We start from the raw sequence: 23,149 nt of genomic DNA on the forward strand, positions 1-23,149 counted from the left end.
CATTTTTGGTGTTTAATAGGATAAATTGCACATTATGTTAACATTGACTCCAGAGTGACCTGTCTTGCAATTTGTAGCCTATACATTTCAGATTGCAATTCATAACATATATATATATATATATATTTTAAAACTTTTATTTAACTAGGAAAGTCAGTTAAAAACAAATAGTTATTTTCAATGACAGCCTAGGAACAGTGGGTTAACTGCCTGTTCAGGGGCAGAACGAGAGATTTGTACCTTGTCAGCTCGGGGATTTGAACTTGCAACCTTCCGGTTACTAGTCCAACGCTTTAACCACTAGGCTACCCTGCCGCCCCAAATAGCATATTATAACATATTATAACATATCATGAAATGGATGATGGAATTCCACAAATTAATACATACCATACGAAATGTAACATATCATAGTAACTGGAGTGTCGCGGATTTAAGTTTACTATGTTACGTCTAAACATGGTTCCAGGTTGGCCAAATAGGTCACCTAAAACAAGACCAGGAGGGGGGAGAAACACAATACTGCTTTAATGTAGGCCTGCTAAAAAACTATGTCTCCAGATTGTATTATGGACATCAGAAGCACTGTAATATTGTGCAATCCTCCTACTGTTGAAATGTGGACTGGGGCAATAACCACAGTTTCCTTCAGTTTTACTGCATGACTTTATGTGTGTGTGAGTGAGAAAGAGAGAGAGCGCTCTAGGCCAGGCCATCCTGTCTGTGTATGCTTTAGTTCCATGGTCTGGTCTCTAGTCTGTTTCATTCATTCATGCCACACACACACGGACATACCTAATCTGTTCTAGGCTAGGTCACATGAGTTATGTTGTTATGGGAGAGACAGAGAAAACCTCTGTTACAACACTCTACTTCTGAGACAACATGTGATTTCATAGAACAGGTCCACTGGGTACAGTATAGGGCCTTGGGATAGGGGCTATAGTTAAGTATGGGGGTATGAGGTTGGGCTGGGTATAGAGCTGTGCTTTCTGCAGTCTGAGCTGTCAACATGTTACAGGTACAAATGGTGGTATTACCATATCAGGATTATGGTATAGTGTTGCTGTCTCAGAATTGTCCCTGGTTTCAATGAGAAAATGTAATGATACTTTATGCCACAGGAACACTGTTCCCGTATTCACTACTGTATATATATGTAGTACAACAACAACAACAAACACATACCTTATCATGGTTTAGGATAGGTAAGTATAGTGATGTCATCACTAGTGGCCAGTGCTCATACCTCAGATGATGACATCATAGAGGTCCCAAATGGCACCCTATCCCCTTTATAGTGCTAACATTTGACCAGGGCCATGGCACCCTATTCCCTTTATAGTGCACTACTTTTGAAAGTGATTAGGGTGCCAGTTGGGTCATTAACAAAACAAAAACTCTGATGAGGGATTAAGAAGAGGGATCAAGCCCTAGTTGTATACTCTGTATTCCTCTGAGGATGGCTTTAGTTTACAACACATATACATCTTAGTATATCCGTCTTATTATTATTACACATATTATAAGGTGGCACTGACATACTGTACATCTAAAGCTTATTCTGACTCGCAGGTCCGTTGGTGACAGAGCAGAACCAGCGAACCTCCCTGTGTCACTTAGAACTATGAGCAGACGCAACCAGTAGGTATAGAACCCACCGACCGTAGGGGTACCTCTACACTCCAGAATTGACTTGGAATTAAACAAGATACATGTAGGATCAAATGATCCAATAATTCTTATATTAAACATGTTAGGCTACAATTATATGAATTAGTGTTTTGTAAGTGGTAAGAAAACATCCACACAGATTTGGTCTGGCCTTAACTTTAACACCTGTAACCCATAGTGGAGTACAGGTGAGAGCTTGACACCTGGCTTTAGGATGCTATTATTATATATTACTGTCTATACATATCTACATACACACTGAGTTTTTCTTTAGTGGTCTACAGTGACTATCTACATTTACAATCAATGCATTCTCTTCTGGTGCATATTGTACAATATGAACAATTCTTAGTGCAAGCAAATCACACATCACATCTGACAAACATGCTTCAGTTCTTTTCTTTTTAGTGTCCCTGTGGTGTTTGGTGCCGGTGCCCCTGCTCAGGATCAGTCCAGCTTTCTGTAGGCTACATCAACTCTCTCAAACACTCTTCAGAGAAGTGTGTCAGTGTGTCCACATATATCCTTTCCTGGCAAGCCTCTGCTGGGTGGGAAGGGTGTGTGTGTGCGTGTGTGTTTTGTACAGCATTTGTGAGTGTGGGGAGATTGTGTGTGTGTGTGTGTGTAGTATGTTTATGTGCAGACAGATAGTATGTGTGTGTACAGAATGTATAAGTGCCAAGACACTGTGTGTTATAGCTACAGCATCCTTATCTGGAGGCCAGCAACATCGTGATGGGGTTTTCCTCCTCTATTTCCACTCTCACACTCTCCATCATTTGATTGGTCATTTGTCTTTTGGGTCCAATGAAGAGGCAGAGTACTAGAAGCTCATAGGATCAGCAGTGTTGAGCAGTTTGGTCCTTTTTTCTTTTTTTCTGGGACGCTGAGAATCTTTAAAGTAGCAGAGGTCCCACTAGCTCTCTTCTCTTTCTCTAGTGTTCTCTTTAGTCCAGAAGCAGTGGCAGGTTGAGACTAGTGCAGCAGTAAAGAAACTAGTTTCTACACATGTACATATCTGTGGATTAGCTAATCCTATACATACTGCACTAGATGTAGTTTGTGTGTGTGTGTGTGTGTCTTGGGATTGGACAGAAATTGTGTATAGACAGAAGTACAGGATCGGATGTTGGGGGAATAGCGTAGAACGTTCTGCTGGGGTCTAGAGCACGTTCTCAAAAAGCTGCATGGAGTTCATTATGTTCTCATCCTGAAACAGAAACATACAGGATAGAACATTGAGCGAAAGTCATGAGGCTGTTTTTTTTGTTCACATGGATTATTAGTCTAAGTAAAACATTCAGCAAATCCCCCACTGACATCTACATCACACTTTACTTGGAGGGGTTATTCATAAGACATTCACAACACCTTTATGAAACCAATCATAACACCTTCATGAGTATTGCAGTATCATTCATAACCTTCATAACACATTATTCAATATCATTCATAAGGAATTTTCAAAATTAAAGTTCCTTTTCATTACATAACTAAAAGTTATCAGAAACACTGAAATATTTCTGATTTATCCATTGTACAACACAAATGCGTATGTTTACAACCACAGTACCCAACCCCCTAAGTGTTAACCTAAGAGCACATGTTTTGGGCTTATCTTGATAGAGAACACACTGTAGGCCTAACATGGCACTGGCTCCAGACCAGGAGCCATATAATACAACTTTATTGTCCATGTTACAGAGAACAACAGAAATGTGTCTTCTGCGCTTACAACACAACTCTCCCAGTTAGCACAAACACACGGAGTGCAGCACCCCTGGATGGAGCACATGTTGCTCAAGGGCCCAACGGAAGGGACTTGTCAGGAACTGAACAGTTACCAGATCAGTTCCCCCCTTATTCCAGCTCCCGGTGTATGTGACAATAAAAAATAAAACAATTCTCCAACTGGTGACCTTTCGCCTACAGGTCCAACTCCTTAGCTGCTGGGCTACCTACAGCCCCCCTTGGGTGCATCCCTTGGATATCGTCAAATATAATAGGGTGGCTAAGCTGAAATTTCCAGAATGATTGTTCATTTTGTGATAAAAGCACATAATTTTGCAGAGAGAGATTTACGTGTCCTGAAAATATTTAGATATCGTGACATCACAGATATTGCCCCTGGGGGTCATGGCACTCATCTTACAAATTAAAGGTTTAATAAAATAAACACATCCAGGAAAGAGTAGTTTGGCATTACCAACAGGAGTAAACAGCACACGACTGACAGTGACGACTCCTGGGTCAAGTCATTGCTTCCAGTCAAACTCCTGGGTCAAGTCATTGCTTCCAGTATATGTGACCCAGGAGTTGTTCCTGTCAGCTGTGTGTTAACTCCTGAATCAAGATTCATGCTAAGCTGCTCCTTCCAGGATTGATAAAAAATAAGGGAGGGGATGTTCTAATCAGTGGTGTAGTAGAGGGTAAACCCACAAACACAGTTTACACACCTGTTTTATTTTTTACAAGCATTTACCCACCTATTGCAGAAGAATGCATTGAAAATAAAGGGAGTGTTAATTTATTCACAGTGAAAGGCGACCAGTGTTTAGCCATATATTTTCTTACCTCTACTGATTATGATGAAGACATTGGTACTGTACTAGCTGAAACATGTGAGCTAGATAACAACATAGGTGCAATCCACTTAGTGTGTGCTGCAAATATTGTACTTTGAGGTTGCTCTAAAGCGGAAAGGTGGAATAAAAGAGTCAGGAGCAGGTTTTCTTAATTGAACGAAGTTCTCTATTGAGGTATTTTTTTATTCTCAAACACTCCAACACAATCAGATGATCAACCAAGGAAAACACAAATCATCTTTACAAGAACAAGGAACACAAGGTGAGTATCTTTACACTACAACATAAATCACAGCTGTGTCACCGCCTTAACGATCTGTTCGTGGACAACCCTCTTTGGGTGGTGGTCCGGATCCGTGGTGGCCATTCCCAAGAGGTCATGTGTCCTCTTCTTCCTTCCGAAAGGTATGTCCTCTCCTTTGGAGAAGCAAACACACTTTTCTTTCTCCAGCTCCTCTCTGCTGGTTCCCTCCTCTCTCTTGTAGGGGAAAGAGAATAGGTCATTAGTACCGTCAGCTGTGCTTCATTGCCTCTGATCACCTTGACTCACATGCCAGGCTGGGCTACTATCCGTGGGACAAGCCTGCCCTCTGGTGGTCCTTCCACATACCTCCCCCCTCAGGACCGGACTGGAGGGCCGGGCGCCAGACGCGCCGTCTTGGTCGCGTTGGGACAGCGCGTCCGCATTCCCGTTCCTCAATCCGGCCCTGTGGCCCTGTGGATAACATGGAAAAAGAATGGTAAAGCAAGAACCCATCTGACTATTCTGTTGTTATTTTTTTGTCTTACCGGCCATCCACGTGAGGGGAGGATTGTCAGTAACGAGGTAGTACCGGAGATAAGCGAGGGCCCACTTAATGGCTAGGGCCTCTTTCTCTACGGTAGCATATCTCTGTTCCCGATCAATGAGCTTCCTACTTATGAAGAGAATAGGCCTCTCTGCTTTGCCTTCACCCTGAGCTAGGACGGCCTGAGCCCCGTATCTGAGGCGTCTACCTGCACAATGAACTCATGGAAGAAACCAGGAGCCTGCAGGACGTGATCAGAGGACAGGTTATCTTTTAGCAACTGGAAGGCGTCTTCCGTCTTGTCCTTCCACGCTACACGGTTTGGCAGGTTTTTCTTGGCTTGTGAGAGGGGTGGCAATGGTTGCATATCCAGAGATGAAACAGCGATAATATCCCGTTATCCCCAAGAAGGCTCGGACGTCCCACTTCGTCTGGGGCCGAGGCCAATCCCGAATTGCCCTAGTCTTGCCCTGGTATTTTTCCGTTCCCCACGGTGTATCCCAGGTATTCCGCTTCGGACAGACCCAGGCAGCATTTGTTTGGATTTGCCGTCAGCCCTGTAGCCTCCAGGCTCACGAGCACCGCCCGCAGACACAGGAGGTGGCTATCCCAGTCCTCGCTGTGAATGACCGCATCGTCTATGTACGCCGCTGCGTACTCTTGATGGGGTTGTAGAATGGCATCCATGAGGTGTTGGAAAGTTGCCGCAGCACCATGCAGTCCGAAGGGCATTCTCACATACTGAAAAAGCCCCTCCCGTGTGGTGAAGGCAGTCTTTGGGCGGTCCTCCGCAGCCACTGGCACTTGCCAATATCCTTTCATCAAATCCAGGGTGGTGATGAACTTGGCCTTCCCTAAACGCTCCAAGAGTTCATCCACGCAGGGCATGGGATACGCGTCGAAAGTAGAGATGGCGTTTACACCTCTAAAGTCGTTGCAGAGCCTCATACTACCGTCAGGTTTGGGGACCAGGACTATGGGACTGGACCACTCACTCGTAGATGGCTCGATCACCCTCATCCTCAGCATCTCCCTCACCTCGTTCTTAGCGATGACTTGGCGGTCCTCAGGAATCCTGTAAGGCCGGATATGCACCTTCTTGCCGGGTTCAGTGTGGATATGGTGAACCAGAACATCTGTTTGTCCTAGGAAGGGAGAGAATACCCTGCCCGAATTGCATAATCAGCTTGTCTAGCTGTCTAGACTGCTCCGGCAGGGGAGTTCGGCCATGGCGCACCTGTAGCAGGGCCTCCTCTTTTTCCTTGTCCTCCATGTCCATCAAAGCCATACCCTCCTCTCTTCCATGGTACTTCAGCAGGTTGATATGATAGAGTTGGACCTTTTTCCTCCTGTCAGGTTGCTTGATGAGGTAATTGACCGATGAGACCCTTTCTGTTACCTCGTAGGGCCCAACCCACTGCGCCATCAAGCGGTGTTCGGCCATGGGCACGAGTACCAGCACTTTCTCTCCCATGGTGAACTTCCTGGGTGTTGCTGACTTATCGTAGGCTCGGCCTTGATTCTGTTGCGCCTTCTCCATATGTTAATTTACTATGGGTCAGACTGCCGACAGGCCGTCCCTCATCAGGGTAACATGTTCTATCGTCGACCGGAATGGGCATGGTTGGGCATCCCATGTCTCCTTGGCTAAGTCGATGATCCCTCGACATGGCCGGCCGTAGAGCAATTAGAATGGGGAGAACCCAGTGGACGCCTGGGGTACTTCTCGCAGGGCAAACATTAAGTGGGGCAGAAGCATGTCCCAGTTATTCCCATCTCTGGACACCACTCTTCTCAACATGATTTTAATTGTTTTGTTCAGGCGTTCGCACAAACTGTCTGTCTGCGGGTGGAATATGCTTGTGCGTATCTGTTGAACCTAGTATAACCGACACATGTCCTTCATTGGTTGCAAGTTCAAACACCGAACTGACATGGTACAAATCTGTCGTTCTGCCCCTGAACAGGCAGTTAACCCACTGTTCCTAGGCCGTCATTGAAAATAAGAATTTGTTCTTAACTGACTTGCCTGGTGAAATAAAGGTCAAATAAAAAAATTAAAAATGAATGGGGTTCCCTGGTCAGTTAGGATCGTCTTGGGAAGGCCCACAGGGGAGAACAACATGAATAATTTCTTGGCGATTCCCTTTGATGACATGTTGCAAAGGGGTATGGCCTCTGGGAACTTAGTAGCGTAATCTACGACAACCAGGATGTACTCGTATCCTCTGGCGGATTTCGGGAGGGGTCCCACGAGCTCCATAGCTATGCGTTCAAAGGGGGTCTCTATAATGGGGAGAGGAATCAAAGGACTGCGCAGGTGTGGCCATATGGCCGTACGCTGACATTGATCACACGTCCTACAATACCTGGCCACATCTAGAGTGACATGGGGCCAATAGAACCTCTGCATGATTCTGTCGATCGTTTCGCCCTGTGCCAGGTGTCCTCCTAGGACGTGGGAATGGGCTAGCTGTAGGACAGTATCCCTGTATGGTCTAGGCACCATTAGTAATTCCTGTTTTCCCCCCTTCATTGCACAACCCAATGCAAGAGACCCTGCCTGATTGCATAGTAGGGAAGAGAGGGCTCACCTGATCCGTCAACATTTCCTCATGACATCCCGTAGGTCTGGGTCTCTATGCTGAGAGGTGCCGAACTGTCCCTAAAAATCTTGGGGCAGGTAGACCTCGGTAGAGGGGTGGGGTGGTTGTTCCCCATCCCCGTCGGTGGTGCCCGAGGGGAATCTCTTCCATGTTCCCTCCTCTGATGGGGCTTCAAATATAGCCCTTAGCCTCTGGTTGCTCCTTCCTTCCTCCGTCGTATAAAACCCTTCGCAGGAGTCTTCATCGGAGGTTTCCTGGAATAGCTGTCGGAGATGTTGGGTCTGTATTCTTCCTCTGCTCCAGAGGACGAGGCCGAGGCAACGTTTCCTTGTAGGGCTACCACCTCGGGCTTGGACTTGTTTTTTTTCTTTCTCTGCTTTCCTGCCCCCCTGCGGTAGCCCGGCTGTTGGTGTGTGATAGAGAGACCTGATCCCCTTTGTCCGGTGCATAACGTCATCTGCTGAAGCTCCCTATATAGGGGACAGTCTCTCCCAATCAATAATGGCACCTTCAGCTGGGGTACTTTCCCCACCCTGACTGTACACCTTCCTTTCGGCGTGAGAATGGACAGACTCATGGTGGGGTAATAGTGGGTGTCTCCATGGATACAGGACACAGCTACTTTGTCTGGTAGCAGTGTTGCTGTGGTCACCATCTGCTCCTCCACGATCGTAACCATACTTTCAGAATCGAGAATGGCTACCACGTCTCGTCCTTCTATTCAAACCGGAATCTCTGGGACTGGGGATATTTCTGCTAACCAACAGAGGTGATCCTGCCCATCTCAGACTGGGATGCGTGGGGACGGGCAGCAATGACTTGGTGGCCATGGACTTGTCCTTTCTGGGACATTGTGGGGCGTAATGGTCCGGAGACTGGCATTTATAGCACCGACCCTGTTGTGTGGGTGATGACTTCTCCCACGTCCGGAGCGGATTTGGTCGTTCCGGTGGCGGACGTGCCGGTGTCAAACAGGCTTGGCAGAGTTCTTCCGGTCCTCCTTTTCACAACTCCCATGTAGATCGGTACGTTTCCACAGCCTCGGCTATGGGTTTGCTTGCCCCACGACCCTTTCTAAGTCCCTGGGTAATTCCCTCAAAATCTTGTCCACTACGAGCGTCTCTACGACATGTCCTACTCCTTTCCCGGGCTCCAGACATTGTTTCGTTAGGCGTAGGAGTGCGAATATCTAGGCACAGATGGGTTGGTCGGCCATATAGGTCCATTGATGGAACTTTTCGGCTCTATCTCGGGCGGTCAGCTGGTATCGGGACAGAATCTCGGTTTTTAGTCGCACATAGTCGGCAACTTCGCGGCAGTCCAGGTCATAGTAGGCTTCCTAGGCTATCTGGGTCAAAAGAGGCGCTAACGCCTTCCAAGGTGGCCGTCCATTTGAACGTCATGATGAAAGTCTCAATATCAACCTTTGAGAGACGAGGTAAGATAGCGGCTTCACTCGGCTTAACTCTCGGTTCTTCTCGCCGGCTCAGCTGTTGTTGCATGAGTTCTATGGTTGTCTCCAGTGCTGTGATCAACTGTTGTAGTAGAGCGTTATCCATCCTTCTTGAATGGTTCCTCTGTGTCTACAGGTAGATTTTCGTTTTCCTCACTTATCCTTGTGTCACTCGTCCACATAATGCACATAATTCTCCACCAACGGACCAAGTACTTTGAGGTTGCGGAAAGGTGGAATAAAAGAGTCAGGAGCAGGTTTTCTTAATTAAGGTATTTTTTTCTTCTCAAAACACTCCAACACAATCAAGGATGATCAACCAAGGAAAACACAAATCTTCTTCTTTACAAGAACAAGGAACACAAGATGAGTATCTTTAAACTATAACATAAATCATGGGTGTGTAACCACCTTAACAATCCGTTTGTGGAGAACCCTCTTTGGGTGGTGGTCCGGATCCGTGGTGGCCATTCCCAAGAAGTAATTTGTCCTCTTCTTCTTCCTTCCGAAAGGTATGTCCTCTCCTTTGGAGAAGCAAACACACTCTTCTTTCTCCAGCTCCTCTCTGCTGGTTCCCTCCTCTCTCTTGTAGGGAAAAGAGAATAGGTCATTAGTACCGTCAGCTGTGCTTAATTACCTCTGATCACCTTGACTCACATGCCAGGCTGGACTACTATCCGTGGGACCAGCCTGCCCTCTGGTGGTCCTTCCACAGAGATGACAAGAAAAACTTGTGCCACCCCTACTGCTTTCTCTTGTTAACATGGTTCTCCAGGGTCCCAGTCTGACCCTAGTGACATCCTGTCAAGACAATCTGACATTTAGAAAATAACAGGGTTGGGGTCAATTCCAATTAAATTCACGTCAATTTAGAAAGCAAAACAAATGTATCTGGGAGTTTGTAGAATATTGTATTAATGAGACTTGATACGGCAAAAGTCCCACATTAAATATTGTAAATATACTTTAAATATGGTAAAATATTGTACAGTTATTATTCTTTGAAATACTATTTTTCATACACCGTTTAAGCTAGAAACGCCATTGAAATTTAAAACATGTAGACTAGTCAACTTTTTTATAACATTAATACTTACAAACTATTAGGCTTTTTGTCCTCCTCAAAAAAATCTCATCCACTTTAATGCGATTTCTTCAACATTCTAAAGGTCCCATTGTTAAAAACTCACAGAATTCCAACATTCTATTCACAGTAAACAACTTTTGACAAAAATCAGCTACTTTGCTTCTCTGCCATTCAAATCTGAAATCGGAACAGAAATATCTTCTACAAATCAAATGATACAGCTGTTTTAGTAACCAGATCTGTTGTAACTTTCATGGGTTACAGAGTTCATGTTTACAGTTCATTCATTAAGATGTGTCTAAAGATATTATTTACAGTTATTTACATATGTACAAGAGTAATTTTATTACATTTGAAGTGATGGAGAATGAGAACCTCAGTGGCTTGCGAAAGTATTCAATCCCTTGGCATTTGTACTATTTCGTTGCCTTTCAACCTGGAATTAAAATAGATTTTTGGGGGGTTTGTATAATTTGATTTACACAACATGCCTACCACTTTGAAGATGCAACATCTTTTTTATTGTGAAACAAACAAGAAATAAGACCAAAAAAATTGAAAACTTGAGTGTACATAACTATTCACCCCCCCAAAGTCAATACTTTGTAGAGCCACTTTTTTGCAGCAATTACAGCTGCAAGTCTCTTGGAGTATGTCTCTATAAGCTTGGCACATCTAGCCACTGGGATTTTTGCCCATTCTTCAAGGCAAAACTGCTCCAGCTTCTTCAAGTTGGATGGGTTCCACTGGTGTACAGCAATCTTTAAGTCATACCACAGATTCTTAATTGGATTGAGGTCTTGGCTTTGACTAGGCCATTCCAAGACATTTAAATGTTTCCCCTTAAACCACTCGTGCTGCTTTAGCAGTATGCTTAGAGTCATGGTGAACCTCCGTCCCAGTCTCAAATCTCTGGAAGACTGAAACAGGTTTCTCTCAAGAATTTCCCTGTATTTAGTACAATCCATCATTCATTCAATTCTGATCAGTTTCCCAGTCCCTGCCGATGAAAAACATACCATGCATGCTTCACTGTGGGGATATGTTCTCGGGGTGATGAGAGGTGTTGGGTTTGCGCCAGACATAGCGTTTTCCTTGATTGACAAAAAGCTCAATTTCAGTCTCATCTGACCAGCGTACCTTCTTCCATATGTTTGTGGAGTCTCCCACATGCCTTTTGGTGAACACCAAATGGGTTTTCTTTTTTTCCCTCTTTTTCTGGCCACTCTTCCATAAAGCCCAGCTCTGTGAAGTGTATGGCTGAAAGTGGTCCGATGTACAGATACTCCAATCTCCGCTGTGGAGCTTTGCAGCTCCTTCAGGGTTATCTTTGGTCTCTTTGTTGCCTGCCTGACTAATGCCCTCCTTGTTTTGGTGGGCGGCCCTCTCTTGGCAGGTTTGTTGTGGTGCCATACTCTTTACATTTTTTAATAATGGATTTAATGATGCTCCGTGGGAAGTTCAAAGTTTCGGATCTGTACTTCTCCACAACTTTGTCCCTGACCTGTTTGGAGAGCTCCTTGGTCTTCATGGTGCCGCTTGCTTGGTGGTGCCCCTTGCTTAGTGGTGTTGCAGAACCTGGGGCCTTTCAGAATAGGTATACTGAGATCATGTGACACAATCATGTGACACACAGATTGCACACAGGTGGACTTTATTTAACTAATTATGTGACTTCTGAAGGTAATTGGTTGCACCAGATCTTATTTAGGGGCTTCATAGCAAAGGGGGTGAATACATATGCACGCAACACTTTCCCACCAAAATGTTTTTTTGAATATTTTGAAACAAGTTATTTTTTTCATTTCACTTCACCAATTTGGAATATTTGGTGAATTTCCATTACATGAAATCCCCCCAAAAATCCATTTAAATTACAGGTTGTAATACAACAAAATAGGAAAAACACCAAGGGGAATGAATACTTTTGCAAGACACTGTATGTGCAAGTGTTGGTCCCATGTTTCATGAGCTGAAATAAAAGATCCCAGAAATGTTCCATACACACAATAAGCGTATTTCTCTCAAGTTTTGTGCACAAATTGGTTTACATCCCTGTTAGTGAGTAATTCACCAATATATACAAAAAATATGAAAAATACAAAAAGTAAACGAGAGGACAACAAACCACGTCTGCACTACTACGCCATCTTGGATGGCATCGTGTGGGCGAGCGGTTTGCTGATGTCAACATTGTGAATAAAGTGCCCCATGGTGGTGGTGGGGTTATGGTTTGGGCATGCATTTTATCGATTGACAATTTGAATGCACAGAGATATCGTGATGAGATTCTGAGACCCATTGTCGTGCCATTCTTCCGCCACTGTCACCTCATGTTTCAGCATTATAATGCACGACTCCATGTCACAAGGATCTGTACACAATTCCTGGAAGCTGAACATGTCCCAGTTCTTCCATGGCCTGCATACTCATCAGACATGTCACCCATTAAGCACATTTGGGAGGCTCTGGATCAACGTGTAGGACAGTGTGTTCCAGTTCCCGCCAATATCCAGCAACTTCGCAGAGCCATTGTAGAGGAGTGGGACAACATTCCACAGGCCACAATCAACAGCCTGAGCAACTCTATGTGAAGGAGATGTGCCGCGCTGCATAAGGCAAATAGTGGTCACACCAGATACTGACAGGTTTTATGATCCAAGCGCCTACCTTTTTTTAAGGTGTCTGTGAACAGGCCTAATGAACTGATTTAAATTGACTGATTTCCTTATATGAACTGTAACTCAGTAATATCTTTGAAATTGTTGCATGATGCGATTATATTTTTGTTCAGTGTACATCTTTCTGTTCCATTGATTAGTATTGGATTACGCTATTGACTGCAAGTACCAGAATGCTTGGCGACAGAAAGTGGAAGTAGAACAAGAACGCTGCAATTATGAAGAAGTGACAAATGATTAGCCTGGCTTTTGCTAGAAACATTATTTTATTGTTTTGTAAAATTTAAAGTTGTAAAATGTAACGTGAACAAGTATTGTTATTAAAAGAAGCTTTCATTTTATAAGAAAAGTCTGGAGTCATTACTTTGAAGATAGTTATTCTATAGCATCAACTACATTTTCAAACTGACATTATGACCACTTTCCTAGCAAATTAGACACAAACTCTACTTATCTGCTTTACAAATCAGCAATCAGAATATAAATATAATCTACCAATCAGGAGATACAGCTGTTTTAGTATATATTTTAGTAATCTTGCTCTCTCTTTTTATGAAACCTTTATTTCCTCATATCTCTCAACAATACATGTTATTTTTAACCCTTAACACCTTGAATATATTTTTTCTGTTTCATTTCTCTGTTGGAAAGCAGCATCGTGTTTGGGTGTGGGCACACACCAATCAGAGTACTGAATTTCCCATCATGTTGGCCGCTCTGATGAACCCTCATTCTGCCACTGACTCATTACTTAAGAACTACATATGCATCATGTAAATCAAGTCGTAACTGCATGTGAAAATTTCCTCCATTGTACATTTTTTTGATGGTGATCCAGTTAAGGAATTTAGCTTTAAAAACAAGCTCCACAAACCCCGCTGGCTTGCCAGCTTCAACATGCCATCACCCTGCTTCCTCCATTCCTGAAGAGGGTGGCTCTAAGCATCATAATCACAAGCTCCACAAACCCCGCTGGCTTGCCAGCTTCAACATGCCATCACCCTGCTTCCTCCATTCCTGAAGAGGGTGGCTCTAAGCATCATAATCTCAAGCTCCACAAACCCCGCTGGCTTGCCAGCTTCAACATGCCATCACCCTGCTTCCTCCATTCCTGAAGAGGGTGGCTCTAAGCATCATAATCACAAGCTCCAGCCCTGCTAGTGCAGGGAAGCCCAACCCCAGAAGTAACTCTTCTTATCAACAGTATGCAAGAATTTGATATGTGTTGTCCTAAGAATTCAACATTCTCTGTGTTGGTCTTGCCAAACCCCATTGTCACACCTCTGAGAAGTAGAAGTTATGTCATGTAGGTCTGATATCTGATTGCAGCTTAACTTAACTCAGGTTTTGAATCCAAACAACTCAGACACTGAATACAACAGGTATACATTACCGTGAAATTCTTACTTACAAGCCCTTAATTAACCAACAATGCAGTTCAAGAAAAAGAGTTATGAATATATTTACTAAATAGAAAATAACACAATAAAATAACAATAACGAGGCTGTATACAGGGGGTACCGGTACAGAGTCAATGTGCGGTTGTACAGGTTAGTTGAGGTAATTTGTACATGTAGATAGGGGTAAAATGACTATGCATAGATAATAAACAGCGAGTAGCAGCAGTGTAAATAGTCCGGGTGGCCATTTGATTCATTGTTCAGCAGTCTTATGTCTTGGGGATAGAAGCTGTTAAGGAACCTTTTGGACCTAGACTTGGCGCTCTGGTACCGCTTACCGTGCGGTAGCAGAGAGAACAGTCTATGACTTGGGTGACTGGAGTCTTTGACAATTTTTTGGGCCTTCCTCTCTCCACCCCATGGACTTTTGGGGCATGGCCTTTCAGGCTATGATTTCTTTCTCCCTGACCATGCTTAGAATAATGCCTTGTAATGCTTGTTAATGCCTTGTAACTTAAGCTTTATGCCTTGTATGTGATTCCATTAGTTTTACAAAGTAATTAAATACACTTATATTTAGAATCCATTCTCAGACATTTCTTCATTGCCTATTACTGTAACTCAACCATAGTCTCTTGCATATGGCTAATTATCTTTATGTCAGATAAACATTTCAATAGGATAATTGCTTAGTCTTATTTTGAGTCACGTGATATATTTAGAATATACACATATCAAATGATTGCCCACTACACTGGCTTACCAACTTCAATAGATACTGTTGTGGGACTCTTCCTCTCCCTTGTTATAGACCTATGTTTCCTCATATCGCTCAGAACATTCATGTCTTTAAAGACTAACAGAACATTGTGGCTTTGTGCTAGGACCCCAAAGTGCTGATCCAGCTTTAAATAGGGGTTCTAGCACTGGTCCGAGCACATTTATGTGTGTTGTAAATCATATGTAGTATGATTAGTACACCGTGTGTAGTTTAAGTAAGCAGTAGGCAGATATCGAACACGGCCTCTGTAGTAGTCTAAAGACAGCTTGTGAATAGTCATTGCGTTCCAAAATGGCCACTCCACCTAGGGCTATAATGGCCATTTCCGCTTTGTCAAATTTAATGAAACTCAGCAGGATTGTAGAACCCACCAACAGGGGGTGGCAGGTAGCCTAGTGGTTAGAGCATTGGCCAGTAACTGAAAGGTTGCCCCATTGAATCCCTAAACTGACAAGGTAAAACAAAAAAATGGGTCATTTTCCCCTGAGCAATGCTGTTCCCCGGATGCCGAAGATGTGAATGTTGATTATGGCAGCCCCCCGCATCGCTCTGATTCAGAGGGGTTGGGCTAAATGTGGAAGACACATTTCAGTTGAAGGCATCCCCCCTTAACCCCCTTAATGATGGACTGTTGTTTCTCTTTGCTTATTTGAGCTGTTCTTGCCATAATATGGCCATGGTCTTTTACCAAATAGGGTTATCTTCTGTATACCACCCCTACCTTGTCACAACAGAACTGATTGGCTCAAACGATTTAAGAAGAAAATAAATCCCACAAATTAACTTTTACAAGGCACACCTGTTTAATGCATTCCAGGTGACTACCTCATGAAGCTGGTTGAGAGAATGCCAAGAGTGTGCAAAGCTGTCATCAAGGCAAATGGTGGCTACTTTGAAAAATCTCAAATATAAAATATATTTCACAAACTCAACTATTATTATGCTTAGTCACCCCACTAACAGAAAATGCATAATTCAATAAGATAATATTGATAATTCCAAGGTGGCATCCTGAAAGATCACGAGAGAGGATACAAAACACTCAATGCACACAGTCACTAACTCCTAATCCTGCTCCCAGTCTGTTACGTGACTGGTGTGTCAGAGGGTTGGGTACTGTGGCAGTATAAATACACATTTCCACTGTTAAATAATTGTATAATTACAATTTTATTTTATTGAACCTTTATTTAACTAGTCAAGTCAGTTAAGAACAAAGTATTATTTACAATGATGGCCTACCCAGTGATAATCCAATGATACAAAAATATGATGTTGTTTGAATGTTGAATAAATTTGTTAAATGTGAAAAGGTTTGTAACTGAGGATGCTGCAACACTCCTAAAGGTGACTGGTTTCACAAATGTGTTATGAATGCCTTAGTTATAGCCACTACAAGTAAAGTGTTAACAACATCTATGTATTTTATTATTTATTTCAAAATTGAGCTAGCGTACAGATGTGCTGAAATATTTTGTAACTGTGGTACCTTCTGACAGGTCTCAATGAACTCGTCAATGGTCACCACTCCATCTCGGTTTCTGTCCATTTTCTAAAGAAAGAAGAAAGGGAGGGAGGGGTAAGGGAGAGACAGTAAGGAAGGAAGTAAGGAGAGAGGAAGAGAGCAAGTTTCGTGGGTATCAAAACTTTTTTTTGGTGTGTGTATGAACAATGTTTGCGTGTGTGTGTGTTTGTGCGCACAGCGTGGCACGCACCTGGAAGAACTTATCCACATGTTCAGAGGGTGCCTCGTCCCGTACACTGGGGTAGGTGTACCTGCCCATCATATCATAGATGGACTTCATAATAGCCAGCATCTCCTGAGAAAGAGAGTGAGAGTCAGTTTACCGTGATGTATCTAAAACTAGCCAATCATTTAGATATGTAATGTTTCTATAGTAGCCAATCACAGAGTACCTCTTTAGTGATGTATCCGTCCTTGTTGATGTCATACAGGTTGAAGGCCCAGTTGAGTTTCTCTGTGACTGTCCCTCTCAGAAGAACAGACAGGCCGATCACAAAGTCCTCAAAACGAATAGAGCCGTTTCTGTCCATATCAAACGCATTGAACAGGAAATGTGCATAGGTGGTGGCGTCTGTAGGATAGAAGGAGGGAGGGAATGAGAGAGGGGTGAGGAGATGAGGGAGAGGGAGAGGGAAGGGGGAGAGTGTTAGTGGTAGGAAGACATTCAAATAATCAGCAACCATAAGCTTTTCCTGGCATTCTTCATATAAATCTGTCAGAGTCGGGTGTACTATTATCATATCCCAGGCACATGGAAACAGAGAGTCAATGGAGATAAAGTAGCACTCTCCTCTCACCTCCTTGGGGAAAGAACTGAGAATAGATGGTCTTGAACGTCTCTTCATCAACCAAACCACTGGGACACTCCTACCAGAGAGAGAGGGGGGGAGAGAGGGAGGGGTGTACAGGGAAAAGCCATGTGTCTATTATTATTAAAGTACGTATACTCAAATCTACTCGATCACATTTATTCATCATTCTCATGTAAAACTCCAAACTGCCCAGAAATAGAGATCCAAGCTCAACCTCTAAGATGGTGCCGAAGAGGATGACTGACGTTTTACATGTTCCTAACCAAATGTGCTATTTTGTTAGGTTTTTTTGCATTGTTTGTAACTTATTTTTTAAACTTATTTTGCACATAATGTTGCTGCACTGTCTCTTATGATCGAAAAGCTTCTGGACATCAGAACAGCGATTACTAACCACAAACTGGAAAAAGCTTTTTCCTCTAACGAGTCCGACGAGAAGGATATACTGCTCTCCCGGGAACAGGCCCAAATCCCCGTCATTTGTGTTAAAAAAAGATGGGGGAAAGAGGACGCAGATTGGGCTGCCGTCTGAGAATCCGTAGGCGAGCGAGTAAACTCACACTGCCTTCCGTTCTACTTGCTAACATACAATCATTGGAAAATAAAATTGATGACCTATAATTACGATTATCCTACCAACAGGGCATTAAGAACTGTAACATCTTATGTTTCACCGAGTCGTGGCTGAACAACGACACGGATAATATAGCTGGCAGGATTTTCCATGCACCGGCAGAACAGAGATGCTACGTCTGGTAAGACGAGGGGTGGGGGTGTGTGTCTTTTTGTCAATAACAGCTGGTGTGCGATGTCTAATATTAAAGAAGTCTCGAGGTATCGCTCGCGTGAGGTAGAGTACCTTATGATAAGCTGTAGAATCCACTATCTACCAAGAGAGTTCCCATCTATATTATTTGTAGCGTCTATTTACCACCACAGACCGAGGGGCGGCAGGGTAGCCTAGTGGTTAGAGCGTTGGACTAGTAACCAGAAGGTTGCAAGTTCAAACCCCCGAGCTGACAAGGTACAAATCTGTCGTTCTGCCCCTGAACAAGCAGTTAACCCACTGTTCCTAGGACGTCATTGAAAATAAGAATTTGTTCTTAACTGACTTGCCTAGTTAAATAAAGATAAAAAAATTAAAATAAGACTGGCACTAAGACCGCACTCAACCAACTCTATAAGGCCATAAGCAAACAAGAAGCACTAGTGCTCCTAGTGGCCGGGGACTTTAATGCAGGCAAACTTAAATCAGTTTTACCAAATGTTTACCAGCATGTCACATGTGCAACCAGAGGATTCCTGCTTACAAGCAAAAACTAAAACAGGAAGTACCAGTGACTCGCTCAATACGGAAGTGGTCAGATGACGCGGATGCTACGCTATAGGACTGTTTTGCTAGCATAGACTGGAATATGTTCCGAGGTTCACCCAATGGCATTGAGGAGTATACCACCTCAGTCATCGCCTTCATCAATAAGTGAATCGACGACTGCGTCCCCACAGTGACCGTACGCACATACCCCAACCAGAAGCCATGGATTACAGGCAACATCCGCATCGAGCTAAAGGCCAGAGCTGATGCTTTCAAGGAGCGGGACACTAATCCGGACGCTTATAAGAAATCCCGCTATGCCCTCAGATGAACCATCAAACAAGCAAAGAGTCAATACAGGATTAAGATTGAATCCTACTACACCGCCTCTGACGCTCGTCGGATGTGGCAGGGCTTGAAAACTATTACGTACTACAAAGGGAAACCCAGACACGAGCTGCGCAGTGACGGGAGCCTACCAGACGAGCTAAATGCCTTTTACGCTCGCTACGAGGCAAGCAACACTGAAGCATGCACGAGAGCACCAGCTGTTCTGGATGACTGTGTGATAAGCCGATGTGAGCAAGACCTTTAAACAGGTCAACATTCACAAAGCTGCCGGGCCAGATGGATTACTAGGATGTGTACTCAAAGCATGCGGGGACCAACTGGTAAGTGTCTTCACTTACATTTTCAACCTCTCCCTGACTGAGTCTGTAATACCTACATGTTTCAAACAGACCACCATAGTCCCTGTGCTCAAGGAAGTGATGGTAACCTGCCTAAATGATTACAGCCCTGTAGCACTAATGTCGGTAGCCATGAAGTGCTTTGAAAGGCTGGTCATGGCTCACATCAACAGCATACTCCCAGATACTCTAGACCCACTCCAATTCACATACCACCCCAACAGATCCACAATCTCAATCGCACTCCACACTGCCCTTTCCCACTTGGACAAAAGGAACACCTATGTGAGAATGCTGTTCATTGACTTCAGATCAGTGTTCAACACCATAGTGCCCAAAAAGCTCATCACTAAGCTAAGGACCCTGGGACTAAACTCCTCCCTCTGCACCTGGATCCTGGACTTCCTGACGGACCACCTCGAAGGGGGTAAGGGTAGGCAACAACACATCTGCGACGCTGATCCTCAACACTGGGGGCCCTCGGGGGGGATGTACTTAGTCCCCTCCTGTACTCCCTGTTCGCCCACGACTGCGTGGCCAAACACGACTTCAACACCATCATTAAGTTTGCTGACGACACAACAGTGGCAGGCCTGATCACCGACAACAATGAGACAGCCTATCGGGAGGAGGTCAGAGAACTGGCAGTGTGGTGTCAGAACATCAACCTCTCCCTCAATGTGAGCAAGACAAAGGAGCTGATCGTGGACTACAGGAAAAGGTGGGCCGAACAGGCCCCCATTAACATCAACGGGGCTGTAGTGGAGCGGGACGGGAGTTGTCCACATCACCAACAAACTATCATGGTCCAAACACAAAAAGGCAGTTGTGAAAAGGGCGCAATGAAACCTTTTCTCCCTCAGGAGACTGAAAAGATTTGGCATGGGTCCCCAGATCCTCAAAAGGTTCTACAGCTGCACCATCGAGAGCATCCTGACTGGTTGCATCACCGCCTGCTATGGCAACTGCTCAGCATCTGACCGTAAGGCGCTACAGAGGGTAGTGCGTATGGCCCAGTACATCACTGGGGCCAAGTTCCTGCCATCCAGGACCTATATAACAGGCAGTGTCAGAGGAAAGCCCGTAAAATTGTCAGAGACTCCAGTCACCCAAGTCATAGACTGTTTTCTCTGCTACCGCACGGCAAGCGGTGCCGGAGCACCAAGTCTAGGACCAAAAGGCTCCTTAACAGCTTCTATCCCCAAGCCATAAGACTGCTGAACAATTCATCAAATGGCCACCGGACTATTACATTGTTTTTTTAAACTTTAGTCATTTGGTAAATATTTTCTTAACTCTTCTTGAACTGCGCTGTTGGTTAAGGGCTTGAAAGTAAGTATTTCACGGTAAGGTCTACACTAATGTGACAAATAAAGTTTGATTTGATTTGCAGTCCCAGTCCCACAGCATCCCCAACCCATCCTCTCTGTTCCACTACATACGTTCTTGAAGCCCCTGTATAGAGACTGGAGCTCCTTCTTGGTGAACTTGGTCTGAACCTGCAGCTGGTCCAAGCCTTCTGGCTGGTGACGAACCGTAGACAGCTCCAAATCACTCTCACTACTGTCTGTAAACAAGAGAAAAGTGGGAGAGACGAAGAGGGAAAGAGAGAGGGAAAGAGAGAGAGAGAGAGAGAGAGGGAAAGAGAGAGGGAGAGAGAGAGAGAGAGAGAGAGAGAGAGAGAGAGAGAGAGAGAGAAGGGGATAGAGAGGAGAGGGAAAGAGGGAGAGAGGAGGGAAAGAGGGTGAGAGAAAAGGGAAGACGTAGAAATAGAGGGAGAGGGATGGGTAGAGGATGAGTGCATGGCAAGCAGAGTAAGAGAGGAGAAGGAGGGATAACATGTAAGGCGCGAGATCAAGAAAGATCGAATAAAAGTAAAAATGAGCGAGACAAAAACAAAGCGAGGACTCAAAATGAGAGGGAGGTACCTTCTTTTATAATGTGATCTTTGCAAAGAAACCCATTGATATGTTAGTGTTCACTGATTAGATTTGAGTGAACAGGTGCCAGATTAGTAAGAGTGAAAACTTGAATCCAATTAAAGCCATGACTAAGAATGTTGACTATAAGGCTGTTTGAGGTGTATTAGTCCTACTTGTTCAAACACAGTAAGAGAAAGCACTAAGACTGGGAGAAAGAAAAGCAAGACGTAGATCAAAAAGGACGTGGAGTTTCTAAAAACCATACTTACCATCTTTTAACACACAAAACAGAGATAGTGTGTGTGTGAGAGAAAGTAAGAGATAGAGATGTAAAGACAGTAAATGGAGTAAAGAGAGGTACGGAGAGACAGTGAGAAAAGGGAGGGAAAAAACAGAGAACATGGTCAAGTCAAGTCAGACATTGTGGAATACAAATACTGCCTAGGGAGAACAAAAGAGGAATAGACAGAATCTTCATAAATGCAGTTTGTTGCCCTCTCTCCCTCCAACCGCTCTCCCTTCCTCTCCCTCCATCTTACCTCTCTCCCTTCCTCTACCTCCATCTTACCTCTCTCCCTCCACCCTCCCTCCAACCCCTCTCCCTCCAACCTCTCTCCCTCCAACCTCTCTTCAAACTCTCTCCCTTCCTCTCCCTCCATCTTACCTCTCTCCCTCCCTCTCCATCCATCCAACCGCTCTCTCTCCCTCCATCCAACCTCTCCCCTCTCTCTCTCTCCCTCAATCTCCCTCTCTCTCTTCCATCTACATCCAACCTCTCTCTCTCCCTCCACCCCCCTCCCCTCCCCCTCTCTCACCGGTCTCTGTGATGTCGATGAGTCCCAGTAGGTGCATCAGTTTGAGGAACATTAATACAAGGCAGACGATCCCAACAGTCTGTAGCCCCTCCGACTCCCACCTGACACTCATCTCCCCTTCTTCCTCCGTCTTTCCGTCTTTTTGTTCCCCCAGCGTGAAAATTCTCTCTGTCCTCGCTCTCTCAATTCTTTCTCCCTCTGTTCGCTCTTTCTCTCTGTCAGTCTTTCAATAAAATACCATCTGTCTCTCAAACTAAAGACAGATATGGCTTTAGATCCTTGGGATGCTATAAAGTTCCTATAGAGTTCTACAGTTCTAGAGAGAATAGTTCCAACTGTGATGCAAAGAGATTTAAGTTGAAGCCATGAAAAGCGATTTGACCAGACTCATGCTCAATGATATTATAAAAGACTGAAAACAGTCTCTCAAATAAAACTGAAAGTAGAGGGAACAAGTAAAATCCTTCTTTCCATGACAAATCCCACGCTGTTTTTTGTTTTCCCCAAAAATTATTCCAATTGTTTACTTATTGTCCCGTCCTTTAACTCCCAAGTCCTGGGACAGCCAGGTTAGAGGTTACTGATATCATCCCACTGAATCAAAACTCTGATGAACAAACAGACATGCATCACTTAACCGTGAGAATTTACTCTCTGCCATCTCTCCTTCTTGGCTTCCCCTCCTCCTCTCATTCTCTTTATCCCATTAACCTGTGAACTCCTGTGAAAACTATCCACAGATACAGAAGGAACCTAACACATTTCTTTCAAATAATTGTGAAAAACCAACTATATTTAGGGACAGTTCCAGCGACAAAAGAAATCCCTCCGTAACCCCCTGCTTACACGACAAATCTGTAATAAGACGTCTGCATTCATTACAAAGATGTTTAACAAGGTATTTCCACAAAATTGATGCAGTGCTTGCCAGTATACCCATTTGCCTTTAAGGAGTCAGTGTATATGGCTGCATACCAACCGTTTAAAGTGGCTTCCTCTCCTCGTCTCCTTCATC

The 23,149-nt window shown here is 44.2% G+C and overlaps 1 protein-coding gene across 1 annotated transcript; it reads right to left on the bottom strand.

The window, feature by feature from the left end:
• Positions 1-16: 16 nt before the first annotated feature.
• LOC115140204 (calsenilin-like) lies at positions 17-21,806 on the bottom strand. The gene is made up of 6 exons (XM_065026724.1): positions 20,840-21,806; positions 17,379-17,448; positions 16,974-17,152; positions 16,772-16,876; positions 16,546-16,608; positions 17-2,884 (listed from the first exon to the last, which is right to left on the bottom strand). Exons 1-6 carry the CDS (start codon positions 21,236-21,238, stop codon positions 2,837-2,839), a joined length of 864 nt encoding a protein of 287 aa, XP_064882796.1. The 5' UTR covers positions 21,239-21,806; the 3' UTR covers positions 17-2,836.
• Between the last annotated feature and the right edge of the window lie 1,343 nt (positions 21,807-23,149).

Source organism: Oncorhynchus nerka, linkage group LG13 (genome assembly GCF_034236695.1).
Source record: "Oncorhynchus nerka isolate Pitt River linkage group LG13, Oner_Uvic_2.0, whole genome shotgun sequence".
In the NCBI taxonomy this organism is placed as follows: domain Eukaryota; kingdom Metazoa; phylum Chordata; class Actinopteri; order Salmoniformes; family Salmonidae; genus Oncorhynchus; species Oncorhynchus nerka.

Coding starts and splice junctions, on each gene's coding strand:
- LOC115140204 (XM_065026724.1), bottom strand. CDS start 21,238: ATGTTATCCCTCCTTCTCCTCTCTTACTCTGCTTGCCATGCACTCATC. Junction 17,153..17,378: donor TCAGTTCTTTCCCCAAGGAG/GTGAGAGGAGAG, acceptor TCTATCCTACAG/ACGCCACCACCTATGCACAT. Junction 16,609..16,771: donor ATGTGGATAAGTTCTTCCAG/GTGCGTGCCACG, acceptor TTCTTTCTTTAG/AAAATGGACAGAAACCGAGA.